The sequence below is a fragment of the Palaemon carinicauda genome, chromosome 2, assembly GCF_036898095.1.
Source record: "Palaemon carinicauda isolate YSFRI2023 chromosome 2, ASM3689809v2, whole genome shotgun sequence".
In the NCBI taxonomy this organism is placed as follows: Eukaryota; Metazoa; Arthropoda; class Malacostraca; order Decapoda; family Palaemonidae; genus Palaemon; species Palaemon carinicauda.
Genome location: NC_090726.1, coordinates 157,697,983 through 157,713,442, shown reverse-complemented (window position 1 = coordinate 157,713,442; position 15,460 = coordinate 157,697,983). Strand labels below are relative to the sequence as shown.

Here is a 15,460-nt window from a genome sequence, read left to right as displayed (position 1 = left end):
CTTACTGGAAACAGGAAGGAACAGAAACACCCTAATATAGTTGTATCTAAAGTCAAGTCAGATAAACCACTAGGGTTAAGCCCAAGGCTTAAACAGAGGGAAAGGGATTGCACACCTTCTCCAAAGAGAAGAGAGCAACTGGGGAGTGTGAGAAAGTATACTAAGGCCCCATAGACAACTAGCCTAGGCGCAAAGAGAATCGATTACCTAAATCACCGAAACTCACTCGTATACTATCTTGGAAGAAAATCAACATAATCTTAAATGTATAAAACTGCCTAAAGCTTCAATAAAATTTTAAAACACTCGGAAATTTGAATATCATGCAGGAAAGTACTAGGGCCAAACGACTAGGCTACAAGGTCTAGCGTAGGCCAGAATCGGCAAATCCTTCGCCAAAACAAAAATACTAGAAGCATCATATAAAGAAATCCTATCTAACGCTAAACAGCTAAAATTATTAAAGCGAAACAGCCAGGAACGTCGCTCTGGCTAACTAAATAACTCATACCTAGCGAGCGACAGCGTCCAGGATGCCTCCAGTAGGCAACAGCTCTTGTAACAACGATATCACTATCAAAACACTTTTAAAATTACCAAGAGCTTACATTTATACATAAAAGAAATAATACTCAACTTATCAGAAGCAGAAGAAGTTGGAGAAAGCATTATGAGTTGAAAAAGTCCAAGAATTGCGAGAAACACAGGGAAAAAACACCGAGTTGTTGAGCTACGCAAAAAGGAATACAGATGGCGCCGTGAGCGGCGCAATGTACGCTTACGAAACGGGAGAGGAGAGATACCTTGCGAGCGGCTCTCCTTTTCTTTCTCGTTTTCGTTTTCTTGCCAATTTACCCCTTCGAAGTGTTAACTCTGTTCGGGGTGCAGATTGCTATGTGGTGTGTCAAGAATACGTCCTCTGATATTTCGCGATATCCCAGGTTCTTTTATTAGGGATATTCACTCCAGGAGTTAGAATTCTGGGTACCTTAAGGTAAATTCTTTGGGAATATCGCCGTAGTTATATATACCCAAGGAAGCTACCCTTTAGGAACTTCCATCAGGACGACATGGCTTGAGCCCAAAAAAGCATTATTGTATTCTATTTTCCAATTTTGGAAAAGCAATCAACAATTACCATCTTTTGTTTACCTTTGGTTGTGATCAGCTGTGCTGTTGATCTAAAGGTCCCCCACTACCATTTTGAGATAATGCTCACATACGAATGGCATAATGTTTATATAATTTCTTAATTTATTTGAAATATATTCATGATGAATATTACATCAGCACCAGTATGTTACAGGATATCATAGTTTTCATATAGTTCGTTTATAACCCTATAGAAATATGTTCTCTCTCTTTTTCTGTGTGCGTGCGTGCTTACGGGTAATTCATTTTTAAAGCTTCATACAGTATTTAAATTTTAGTTCATTATGAAGCCTGTGTTTAATTGTGGTTTATTAAAGCATTTTTGTGTGCTAGTTTTCAATTGTGGGAGCATTTCAGTATTCAACAATTACTTTAGTTTTACTTTCGGTAGACATCAGCTCATCTCAAGGTCACGCTACTGTACTGCGTTCATACGTACATAGCGTTGTTTATAAAATTTTCTTATTCTAAATATCTTCATAATGAATATTACATCAGCAGTAGTTATCATATGAATACTTCTCTCTCTCTCTCTCTCTCTCTCTCTCTCTCTCTCTCTCAATGGCCTGGCACTTTGCTGAAATGAAAGAGCTTCGCAGTGCGATGAAGGGGTGGGCAATGGTGGCGGGGAGGGTTTTTTTTCCAACCCGTTAGATTTAATCTTGCCGCTAAGACTATTTCTGCACCTCCACATTAGGACCGAACCACTATTAACTCATTTACATTTTCATGTTTGTTTATCTCTCTTTCTCAACCCTTCTATCCAAACTCTCAACCTTCAATCTCTCTGAGCTTCAAAAATAAAACATTAGATACAGTACTTAGATATGATGGCTATTTATAACTAGCCTATAGACATATAGACATATAGACTTTAAGGAGCTGACAGCTACTTTATGCGTCAGAGCAGAGGCTATTAGTGCTCCGCAAAGCATATTCCTAACGTGTAATAGCTGACCACTCCCTGTGACCGACCCCTAGCGAAATAGGTTCAACTGCTCATGAGGTTGACATAGCTTTTGTGCCTTGTTAACTAAAAAACCCAGTTGCTGCTTCTTGGTAATACTCGGTAGTACCTGAGTGTCTGGCTGTTCTTGGATGTCCGGAAATCCCAGTAAGCGTTAGCTTTCTGCTGTCAATCCTGACAAGAAAACAGGCTTCTGCCTTGTGCTGCTCAGTTAGGAGATGTGGCACATTAGGGACAGCCCAACTTTGAAGAGACTTAACTGTTGATTTGGGAGCACTTATGGAAGGTTGGGGACTGAAAAGATGGAAAGTCACCCAGGATTAAGCGGATGCGGTAGCAGGTGGGTAACTATCGGCAACCTTCCATCTTTTTACACTAGTGGTCACAAAGCTAATAATTATAGAATTTATTAGCCAAGATTTCCAAATATATGCATTAGACAATGTCACAGAGAAATTAATCATGAGTTAGAAACTGAAGTTAAAGCACAAATGTGCAAAATGCCAAATGAACAAATGGTGCGTAGACTTAAAGAAGGGTGCTCTGCAAACCTGCACCGTAATAGTGTATGCCTGTTCTGTCAGGAGGAACAGGAAATAGAAAAATTGTAAAATGAAAACCAAGAACTGAGAAAACAATTGATAGAAGTCACGTCCAAGTTCCACCAGGTAGAAATAAGGAATAAAGATGTCATAGATGATGCGATAGGAAATGGGATTAGCATCCAAGAAACACAAAGTAAGTAAAATCAAGGATAGAACCTAGTGAGGAAATAGCCAACAAAAGCAGAGAGTTCATGAAACCCACTAAAGAAACGGTAGAAGACGACTAAACAACTGCCTAGAAATGTAACTACCACCAAAAACAGATTCAGCCCTCTAGCAGAGGAAGGGGAAGACGAGACATTGTTAATTGGAGAGACTAAGATAAAGGACCAAGGGGAGCACTTTGGCCTCAAAAAGAGGAGAAAGGCGAGGTCCTATCCAAGTGCCAACACACTGAAGATACAAGTGGTTAGTAAAACTGCAACGGAGAACAAGAAATCTATTATTGTTCAGGCAACTGGAAATGACATATTCTTGAGAAAGCATGCTGCTGGCCAAACAGAACCTTTGGTTAAACAACTATAAAAAAATGGTGAAATAGCTAGAAACAAGACCAATAATGCTATAATAGTAGATATTCTCCCAAGACTCAGTGTCAGTCGCTTCACTCTCAGTAAGGCCATAGGGATAAATGAAAGGCTTAAGGGGGCTGGCCAGCTAATGCCATTTTTTAACCCTTTTACCCCCAAAGGACGTACTGGTACGTTTCACAAAAGCCATCCCTTTACCCCCATGGACGTACCGGTACGTCCTTGCAAAAAAAAACTTCTATTTACATTTTTTTTGCATATTTTTGATAATTTTTTTTGAGAAACTTCAGGCATTTTCCAAGAGAATGAGACCAACCTGACCTCTCTATGACAAAAATTAAGGCTGTTAGAGCAATTTAAAAAAAATATACTGCAAAATGTGCTGGGAAAAAAATAACCCCTTGGGGGTTAAGGGTTGGAAATTTCCAAATAGCCTGGGGGTAAAAGGGTTAAGGACAGGACTTTGACATTCATACCACTTAATAGGGTGACTTAGGACATCTCCAAACTGCATAGGATTTTTTCCTCTGACCTTTGGTTTTGCGACACCAGGGAGATTTATCTTGGAAATTAGTGTTTTTCAAATCCTATCACCTCCCTTTATGATTAATATTAAGACCTTATATAGACCTGATGTAGACCTACAATCAAATGAAGTTTTTTTTTTTTTTTTCAAAAAATCATTTATATTGCTAGATAGGAATTTTTTCATTATGGTGAAAAAAAAAATCAACCCTAAAAATCAGGGGGGAAAAATACAAAAAAAAATGAAACAAAAATTGGAAAAAGGGGCAACATTTGATTGTTTTATAATGTCTTTCTAAGTTATATACCAAGTTTCACTGTTATATCTTCAAAACTAAGGGAGAAGAAGGAATTTGAAGGTTAAAAAGTATAGTTTTGAGATACGGGCATTTAAAGTTTCTCTTTGTATTTTTAAAGACAATATTAATAAATCATGATTATTATGAATTTTATGTTCGATTTTGGAAATCAATAAACGAAAACAAAGTTATTTATCATAATTTCATCATAAATGAAGATCCCTTTGCTCAATACAGTGAGCCCTCGCTACTTCGCGGTTCGAACATCGCGGATTCACCACTTCGCGGATTTTTTTCATAACACATGTACTGTATATACATATATCGCGGATTTTCCAGAAATTTCGAAAATACCGCGATGTGACCGATGGTGCGAGATTGGAGAAAGTAAGGAAAATTGAATCATGATTGATTTTCAATATAAATGAAACTTTGAGGAGCAACAAAGATATCATTTGTTAGAGAGATAGAGAGAGGTAAGGAATGGGAGGTAGTGAAAAGTAGCCCAGAAAGAGAGAGAGAGAGAGAGAGAGCGAGAGTGAGTGAGTGAGTGAGTGAGTGTTGTTTTAAATGTAATAAACATAAAAATTTTATAGGTTATAACACATTGGTGCTTATGTAATATCAACTGTATACTGTAGACGGTTTGAATAAGTTAAGGAATGGTATTTATACGATACTTTGTTAGTGTATTCGTACACTCTCAAGAGCGGCAGCTAGACGTCAACTGATCTAATCACAGCCAAAAGTAAAACAAAAAGAAGTCAACAATACTCGATTTTTAAAACAAACCCAAAATTTAAAAACAAAAGTACACACTTTCTTAATGTGCAATTAACTATTTAAAGAGTAGCAATTTTCTAGAATAAAATGATGTTTCCCCAAAAATAGTGGTTTGCTGATGAAATCGGATGCCGTATTTTTAGCAACGATTGAAATGGATGTAAACTTGGCATAATTTTTTCGTTTCGTATTTAATTGACACTAAGAAAACTAATTTTAGTTTCTTCATCTATATGTAAGTATTGTATAACACGAAGAGAGAGAGAGAGAGAGAGAGAGAGAGAGAGAGAGAGAGAGAGAGAGAGAGAGAGAGAGAGAGAGAGAGAGAGAGAGCGCGCTGTTGTAATGAATGCCGTGTTTTTCTTTCGTGAGAATTTCATCGCCATAACTATAACAACAACATACTGTACTGAACTTTACAGTATTATACAGACTACTGTAATATGATAAAGTAAAATATTTGTAATAACCTATTTTATAGGAAATGGGGCTATTTTTTTTATTTAAAATTTACATTTACGTACGTAAAACAACTCTCTCTCTCTCTCTCTCTCTCTCTCTCTCTCTCTCTCTCTCTCTCTCTCTCTCTCTCGTAAATTGTTTTCCTGCTTTGCTACGTATGTATGATTTTATATAGATACGGTAAATAATATTTGTAATAACATATTTTCTAAAATCTTTTACTGTAATATCATTATTTATCACTTTCATCATGCGCGTTAAATGCCTTCGTTTGTTTACTGAGCGTACTTTATGACGCGGTCGTTTCAGGCGGCGTCATAAAGAAAAACATTTCATTTGGAAGTCCTAAGAAAAAGTAAGTAAAACATTGGTAATAACAAAATCAACATACTGTACTGAATAATCAATATAATCGATGCAAAAACTAACCTATACACAGATGTGTAAATGCGTTTGTTTCTTCATTATGATCAGAGATAAACGTAAACAAAACATTGGTTGCCATTTTTTATCGTGCTTTTTGGTGTGTTTAGGAAAGGCATGATATAAAATCGCCTTTAATATTTGTGCCTGTTTTAGTTTAGGGTACTGTAGTACATGCATTAAGTGTTCTGTACATTAAAGGGTAGTTTGTTAACAGTACTACGTACAAGGGAAGGTTTTAAAAGTCTGAATATACATGTTAAATAAATACTTAAATATGGTGTCACTACTTCGTGGATTTTCACCTATCGCGGTCGGGACTGGAACCTATCTACCGCGATAAACGAGGGTTCACTGTACCTTGCTTCTTTAGGCGAGATGGTTGCTCCTTCATCATCTCTCTCCTTCGCTAACTCCACTAATTTCGCCGATATTACCCACTTCTGAACTCTTGTAAGAGTGAATTTTCTTCCTTATGAGTGAGATGGTGAAATTATCTTTTCCTCATTGACATGTTGAAATTCTTGCCGAGACTGAGAAAAATAGACGTAAAAATGAGTGAATGTCAGAGGTCAAATTCAAACGTGTACTCTCTATGAGGTTTGTGGTAGGACTGAAGGCCGAAGGGTGTAATTACCGTGTAATACATTGTCTTGTAACTCCTGGAATCTAAACAGATTTCATTGCTCACAGTTTGTTTTACATTAAAATGTAATAATTAACAAAATTTTTGATTACGGAAGAAATACTGTGTTTTCTTGTAGGAACACTGTTTTTGGTTTATTGGGTTACTTTAAATAATTACCTTGTAACTATGAAAGTAAGAGGAATTTTGACAAAATATTTCTTATACGCATTCTCCATTGCCATACGAAGCTCTGAATTTTTTTTCAGGATTTCGTGTTTTTCTTCTTATACCTCCATATATTGGCATTCCGGCCGGGCTCCTCAAGGCCACATGCCTGAGAAAGAAAGTTAAATTTATAGATCTCTGGGACACTTTCTACAGCAAGAGAAAATTATACAAAAGAGATGTAATAAACTTTAGTGAAGAAGGCAAGAGAGTATACGGAAACCAACTTAATCTTAGCCTGTACAATTAATTAAACACACTAGACCAAGAGCAAACTAGACCCTTAGAAAATCCTCCAAAAAATTGAGGAAATTTGGCTGGAAACTTAGATAATACAGATAAAAGTAAAACTATAACAATAGTAAATCAGGGAAACTAGCAAAGCTACAGAGGAAGAGAAGAAAGATAGAAAATTTCCCCAGAGTGGCACAATTCAATGCTAAGTCAGTCAGAAACAAAATGGAAAACTTCAAGGCAATGATAGCTAGTGAGGAACTAAATGTCACATGCATTACCAAGACTGGATTCAAGAAAAAACAAAGGATTTTATTGGAGAATACAAAATCTCAGATTTCAAGCTTTTCAAGAAGGATCGCCTTACTAAAAAAGGGTGGAGGGGTAATTTTCTATGGTAAAAATCACTCAAACCCCATAGAAATTAAATTAAAAACTTAATGTGAATTGACAGGTACAGATATTAACACCATAGGAAAAATAATGTCCATATTAGTGATATACAGACCACCACATCAGATACAAGAACAGGATGAAGAGCTGTATAGACAACTTAGAGAAGAAGTTACCAAGAAGTTAACTGTATTAATGGGAGACTTTAATGCAGCAGTAAACTGGGACACTATGAATTCTACATCAAACACAGAGGGACATGTAGAATTTGTCAACAATGAATTCCTCCACCAGTGGGTCGATAAACCAACCAGGGGAAACAACATACTAGTTATTGTGCTAACAACAGAAGAAAATTTAGTATCCAGTGTTTCAGTGGGCGAAAATATTGGCAAAGGTGACCACAAAATAGTTAGGTTTCAGGTAAATATTCCTCATCTAAAAGAAAGGAAAAGTATGAATAAGTTAGACTACAGATGTAATAACTGGATAAAACTGAGGAAAAGTATGAATAAGTTAGACTACAGATGTAATAACTGGATAAAACTGAAGGAATACACCTAGAATTTAGAATACTGTACGATGAACCAAGGAACATAGATACACAATGGGACTCCTTTGTACAAATATATAAAGGAAAAGGGGTAAATATACCACATAGAAATATTTCACCAAATAGAACTCCACAAGCTAAATAGTTCAACAGAAAAATAGCTAATGCAATAAGAAGTAGAGACAGCAAATATAAATCAATGGGTCCGCAGTCTTCAATTCATGAAATTTCTGAGCACAAGAAGTTAAGCCAAAAAGAAGATAAACTAGTTAGAAAGGCCAAGATTAAATGAAGAGAAAAAAGTGGCTTCAGCTAGTAAAGAAAACGCAAAAGAATTTTTTGCATATGTAAACAGTAGAAAACCAATGTAAAACAACATTAGTCCATTAAGAGACTCAGAGTATAATCTTATAAAAAATGATTTGGAAAAAGCCGAACTGATGAATGCACATTTCACAACTATTGACTAAGGAAAAATCATCGACCCTCCGAACCAGCTATCAAATATGAAGGTCCACAACCATTGAATAGTATCACCTTTACAATGGATGATGTTAAAGAAACAAAAAGAATAAGAGGACTCAGTAAGTCTAAAGCACCAGGTCCAGGTGATATTCATCCAAGAGAAATTAATAGAACTAGAAGAAGAGATAACCCCATACTTTTAGAAAGTGTTTGAAAGACAGCCAACGAAAGAAAGGGACCGCAAGGATAGAAACTGTGCAATGTTCCTCCAATCTATAAGAAGGGACCAAAAGTACATGTCAACTACAGACCTGTGTGTCTAACTTCAGTGCCTTACAAAATTTTTTAATCAATTATAGTAGATGAAGTAGTATTAACATAAAGATAAAAAAAACTTTTAATAGATAGCCAACATTGTTTTAGACTAAAGAGGTCATGTGTGACAAATCTTTTAGAATTTTTCACATGTTTAGCATTTATGACAAAAGCAGGGCAATAGACATCATATAGCTAGATTTTCAAAAGGCTTTTGACAATGTTCCTCATAGGAAAGTAATGATCAAAATTAGAGCACTAGATATCTTTGACAAGCCAGCTGAATGGATCGGAAATTGGGTAACAAAGAGTTGTAATCATTGGAGAAGCTTCAGAGTGGGCAGTTGTTACAAGTGCTGTACCTCAAGCAATTGTTCCCTTGCTATTTCTGATCTACATTAAAGACATAGATTTAGGATTAACTAGTAGAATAGCCAAATTTGCTGACGATACTAAACAAGGCATAAATGCTGCGAACTCAAAAAATGTAGAATCCTCAAGAGAGGATCTAGTAAAGCTAGCCATCAAAAGAAAGGCACCACAATGATGGAAACTAGGATATGTTCCTCCAATCTACTTCAGGGGCCAAAAGAAGAACCTGGCAACTACAGACCAGTGTGTTTAACTTCAGTTCCTTGCAAATTTTTTTAATTAATTATAGTAGATTCAATAGTAGAACATATAGAAAAAAACAATCTTCTGATAGATAACTGACATGGTTTTAGACAAAAGAGATCATGTATGACAAATCTTTTGAAGTTTTTACACATGTTTTGCATTTATGACAAAAGCAGGGCAATAGACATTGTACACCTAGACTTTCAATAGATTTTTTGACAAAGTTCCTCATAAAAAATTAAGGGTCAAAATTAGAGCATTAGGCATCATTGGTGAGCCAGGTAAATGGATCGAAGATTTGCTAACAAACAGAAAATGGAGAGTTGTAATCAGTAGAGAAGCTTCAGAGTGAGCAGGTGTTACAAGCGAGGTACCTTAAGAATCTGTCCTTGGCCCATTGCTATTTATGATCTACGTTAACGACATAGATTTAGGATTAACTAGTAGAATATCCAAATTTGCCAACAATACTAAACTGGGCGTAAATGATGCAAACTCAGAAGACGTACAAGCCTTAAGAGAGGAACTAATGAAGCTAGGAGAATGGTCCAGAAAATGGCAGATGCCTTTCAACTGTGGGAAACGTAAAGTCATGCACATAAGTTATAGTAGCCCACAGTCAGATTACTCACTGCTGGGTAATGAAATAAAAAGTGTGGACCAAGAGGAAGCTCTTGGTATTATTATCAGCAAGGATTTGAAGTTCACCAAACACAGAATAAAAGCTGTAAAGAAAGGGCAAACTAATAGGCTATATAAAGAGACAGTTCAAATAAAGAGCAAAGACTGTGTACTACAGCTATACACATCACTAGTAAGACCCCATTTAGAATACGGAGTCCAATTCTGGGCTCCAAGTATTCAGAATTATATATAGATAGACTGAAAGCAGTACAAGCTAGGGTCACCAAACTAGTTCCAACACTAAGGCAATTCAGATACAGATGGAGGATGGAACGTTTGAACTAGTTTGATCTACAAACTCGATGACTAAGGGGACAGTTAATAGAGGCATACAAAGTGTAATTGAAAAGCTACAACATCACTGAATGTGGCAATTTCTTTATATACAAAATAGCAAATACTTAGAATAGACTTCCAGCTGATGTAGTAAACAGTAACACGTTAAACGATTTCAAGAATAAGTTAGACAAAATCAAAAGAACTCTCTAAGTGCTTAATCTAAATCGCTCTACCGAAGAGCAAATGAAGTCTCTGCAGATGGAATAAAAAGTCATTAAGACATCTAAAATCCCTGTAAATCTCTCTCTCTCTCTCTCTCTCTCTCTCTCTCTCTCTCTCTCTCTCTCTCTCTCTCTCCAAATAGCAAGTAGGTAATGTTGTCAGATACAAAAATCAAGTCATTCATACAATCAAATGAATTGATATACAGTACAGTGATACCTCTACATACGATCTTAATTCGTTCCGTGAGCTGCTTCGTATGTTAAAACGATCGTATGTTGGAGCAAATATTCCCATAAGAATACACTGTAATTTGCTTAATTCGTTCCTCAGCCTAAAAACCCATGATAACTCCTTAATAAATTGCTACACATAATTACACATAACATTAATTAATTGAATAATACAGAAATATCTAAAAAAGAATAATAATGAAGAAATAATAAATAAAAAAGGGGTTTTTAGTGACACTTTACCTTAGAGACAGGCCAGCGCATGTGTAGGAATTGCTACGCAGGAGGAGACGGAAGATCAGCGAGGAGGTAGAGACGACGACTGCGATAACGTACCGTAACTTACTCTAACTTACACTATGTGAACTTTAACCTAACTTAGCTTTTTTTTTTTTTTTCATTTTTATATTTTATAATTTTTTTTTACATTTTTTTTCTTTTCTATTTTTAATTTGCATCACTTTCACTCGATTTGGTCTTACTTTTCTTTGCTTCACTTTCCTTCTCTTCATCATAATCACTAGACCGTTTCGTAGATTTTTTATTAAAGAAACTATCGAGAGAAAGTTGCTTGGTACGGCTTTTGAGAATTTTTCTAAAGTATGTTAAACAAACATCACCAAACTGCGCAACTACACAGCAAACCTGAAGTTTCTGTGGGTGATGCTTATCGATGAAATCAACCACGTGTTGATGATATGCCAACATCTGTTTTATTTCAGCCGAACCTAAGATGTGACCTACCTCCTCGATCTCCTCCGACTCACTCAACTGCGCTTGGAACTCATCATGCTGCATGGCTTGCAGCTCCTTGAGTTCCTCGTTGGTGAGCTCTTCATGATGTCATCGACGAGTTCGGTGATGTCATCTTCATCGACCTCCAGACCCATGGACTTCCCAAGGGATACAATCTCTTCGACGTCTTCCTCGGCGGTAAGAACAGGTCCAGGCTCGGGGCCAAAACCTTCGAAATCTCTGGGAGCAACAGCATCAGGCCAAAGCTTCTTCCAAGCTGAATTCAGTGTCCGACGAGTTACTCCATCCCAAGCCTGATCTATGATCTTTAAGCAGTGCACGATATTAAAATGGCTCCTCCAAAAAGTTAAGTTGGTGCTTTGCGTGACATTAAAGAACTGCTTAAATAAGTGCTTGGTGTAGAGCTTCTTGAAATTAGAGATGACTTGCTGGTCCATGGGCTGGAAGATAGGGGTGGTATTCGGTGGAAGATACAACTCTTTGATGAATTTGTATTCGTCGATGATATCATCTTCGAGTCCTGGGGGGTGAGCGGGTGCATTATCCAAACAAAGCAAGCACTTCAAAGGCAAATTCCTCTCCTGAAGGTACTTCTTGACAGCAGGGCCGAAAACTACGTTTACCCATTCCACAAAGATATGCCTAGTAACCCAAACCTTAGAATTAGAACGTCATAGAACATGCAGCAGGTCTTTATTAATTCTATGTGCTTTAAATGCCCTAGGGTTTTCGGAATGGTAAACTAATAACGGCTTTATTTTGCAGTCCCTGCTGGCGTTGGCACAAAGTGCAAGAGTCAACTGATCCTTCATAGGCTTATGTCCAGGCATTTTCTTCTCTTCGGCGGTAATGTATGTTCGACTAGGCCTCTTTTTCCAAAACAGACCGGTTTCATCACAGTTGAAAACCTGCTGCTCTACGTAGCCTTCCTCCTCCACAATCTTTTCGAACTTTTTAACAAAATCATTAGCAGCCTTGGTGTCCGAACTTGAAGCCTCTCCATGCCGAACAACTGAATGAATCCTGGTCCGTTTCCTGAATTTTTCAAACCAACCTCGAGACGCCTTGAATTCCTCCATCGTAGGATCGGTTTAACTCTACCCCGTGTCACCCCCAGAGCCCGCCGCCTTCAAGTCACAATAGATAGCGCTGGCCTTCTCACAAATCGTTTCAGTGATCGTATCACCAATAATCTCCTTGTCCTTTATCCAGATCAACAAATGGCATTCCATCTCTTCCAGAGTAGGGCTACGACGTTTAGAAATAATGGTGATCCCCTTCGATGGTTTGACTGCTTTAATGGCTGTCTTTTGTTTTATGATCGTCAAGATCGTAGACATATTTCGGCCATATTGTTTAGCCAGATCGCTAACACGCACACCTCGCTCATGTTTTTCTATTATTTCTTATTTTAGTTCTAATAAAAGCATTGACTTCTTCCTTTTCTCACCACTACTACTTCCTGAACCAAAACTAAGCCTTTTTGGACCCATGATTATACGTAAAATCAAAAATGAAACGTGAGAAAAGGAAGATAAAAAACACTGTTAATAACGGAGCGAATAGAGAAAAACCACACGATGCGCACGAGATGAGAGGACTGATCAAGGCGACGCTCGATTGGCGTCCCTCCGATGTGCTGCCGTCTACCGGCGTAAACAAAAAACTACGATCGACGCTTCGAGAAAATTCTACGCATATGATCTACGTCGTATGATGGAGCAAGACTTCGGGTGTCGAGACGCAAATTTGATCGAATTTTACTTCGGATGTTGGAAAATTCGTATGTAAAGACAATCGTATGTAGAGGTTCCACTGTATTGTGATCTCAAGAAACATTTCAAATGAGTACGAAATCTTAAATAGCATATGTACTGTATTATCCTTCTCTAACTGTCACTTGATGAACAGTTGGACTCGCGTGATCAGCAGCTCATTCTTCCTCCTCTGATACCCACTCATTCACTTTACACATAAATCACTATCCCTTCAAAAGCTTTCCCTTTCAAAGTATTCACATATCAATACAGTATCTTATGGATAAGGCTAGTCAATAACTCCTTGAGATAAGAAATCTATCACCAGTCAATTCTTTGATATCTTCATTAAACGTATCAGAATCGCTGTCACCAATTTCACCCATTTCATATGAAAATACATTTATTTTGCTTTCCCTTAGAGGCTTAGATTCTGTTTAGGCTACATTACTTATGACTACTGATACAGATGACGTGCTTGGAAGAAATTTGTTTGGATCCATTCCTGACTAAATCTTATAGGTGACTAATGTCTCCAATATTGACTGTGCGAGTAAGCCAAATACTCTAGACCAAGAAATGCAATTTTCTGGCTCTTAGTACAGTGAGGAAGCCCTGTTCTCTGTTGCTAATTTATGGCTCTTGCCCAAAGTTTTTATCTATCATCCATAAGGTAAATCATACATTTTTTGGGGTATATGTAATTAATAGGCTTTAGTGAAACAAAAGAAGTTTATATTTAAAAAAAAAATGTATGATACTAAACCACTGTGTAATCCTCCACTTTATTGTAGACTGTTGCCCTTTCTAATTTTTCCTTAACTTTAGTGGATTCTTTATAATTATGTACTCAGACATAACTCTTAATCACTGTATATATAACTGGAGGGATTTTATTGTGATTTATGGTTTCATGTTGCCTTTCAATTCCAGTATGAATTTGGTCAAGGAGAAACCAATGTGATGAACAGCAACTCTCAGTCCCACATTCTTGAAGGAGCTCTACCACCAATCCAGCAACTAGATCCTCTTCACTACCATTACTTGGCACCTCAAGAGCCAAAATCAAATTGTACAAGGTAAGTTACACATGTACAGTAACCTTATATGCCGCCAACCTCCTCCCATCCAATGATCCAAGTTCACTATGTTTTACTGTCACGCCTCAACATTCACGGGATATGTAACAGAAGCGCCCGTGAAAATGGTAAATCCACAAAATATGGGAATGGTTCCCCTGAAAGACTACGTATCCAAATTTAGTCTCTGATACTCTTGCGTAGTCGATTTACCCCTATAACTAAGTCACCACCGCTTTTATACGGTCTACTGTGTAGTATACTGTTGTACTTTCCTCAATCAAGAGGGATCACAGTGTCATGGAAGCAATGTAGAGGGTGTAAAGTATATTATAGGTATACAGTCTCTACTATTAAATAAAACCCTAAAATTAAACAAAGCTAATCATTAAGGAAGTAGTATACTTAGCGGTTGTTCTGCCATGAAGTCTTATTCCTACTAGTCATCATCCCATGATATTGATGAGGTAAAGGGCCATAAATTGTACTACCTTACATTTAATACTGTAATGTATACATACTGTATGTACAGTAAGCTTGTAGTCACTGCTGTTTTATTATTATTACATGGTTAATAAAGCTATTAATGTATTTCCCGTGTTATAAGACGCTACAAGTGGTAAGACGCACTCTATAGCTGGCTAAGAAATTTTTGATAAAAAAGAAATTGAGGATTTTAAAATTTACCAGCAGCAATTCCTAGTCGGTGACTCTACAGTCTGATTTTTGGGTGACTGAATTTTCATATTTTAGGTGTATTATGTAATGTGATAGGTAAATATTAATTAGCTGTACACTTGTTAACCCAATTTTATTATATATTAATGTCATAAACCACTAAACCAGTCGTAGTTGCTACCATCGTAACAATGTTTTCAAGTGTTTGTTTACATGAAAGCAATTTTGCCAAATGCTCCTGATCAAATTTTGACATAGAAGTAAAATTTCAGTAATATTTCCCAAATTCATCATGTATATATTTTCTTACAAAATTAATTATTGGCCAAATAAAAAATTCTAAAGAAATTTCACAAGTCGGAATAGTTTTTCTGTTGTTTGTGTGACTCTAGGTCTTGTTAGTTTACAGCTAACTTTTTCAATTTTCTGATCAGCAAGAACTATCTGTATTATTTTGGAATACATGTAACAAAGGCATTACTAAAATTATTTCTTTATTACAAAATATCAACAAAATGTGAGATAATAGATAAATACTGTACTAAATAAACAAATGCTTGGATACTATTATTGGCATGTTTGCATGTACAGTATA

At 36.7% G+C, this 15,460-nt stretch overlaps 1 protein-coding gene across 1 annotated transcript in view; it reads left to right on the top strand.

Annotated features, from left to right (window-relative positions):
- The window catches only part of MED16 (mediator complex subunit 16), a 258,180-nt gene that overhangs the window by 228,681 nt on the left and 14,039 nt on the right, over positions 1–15,460 (top strand). The window contains exon 16 of the mRNA XM_068359399.1: positions 14,042–14,187. Coding sequence (XP_068215500.1) covers positions 14,042–14,187 — 146 coding nt within the window. The remainder of the gene's footprint in view (positions 1–14,041; positions 14,188–15,460) is intronic.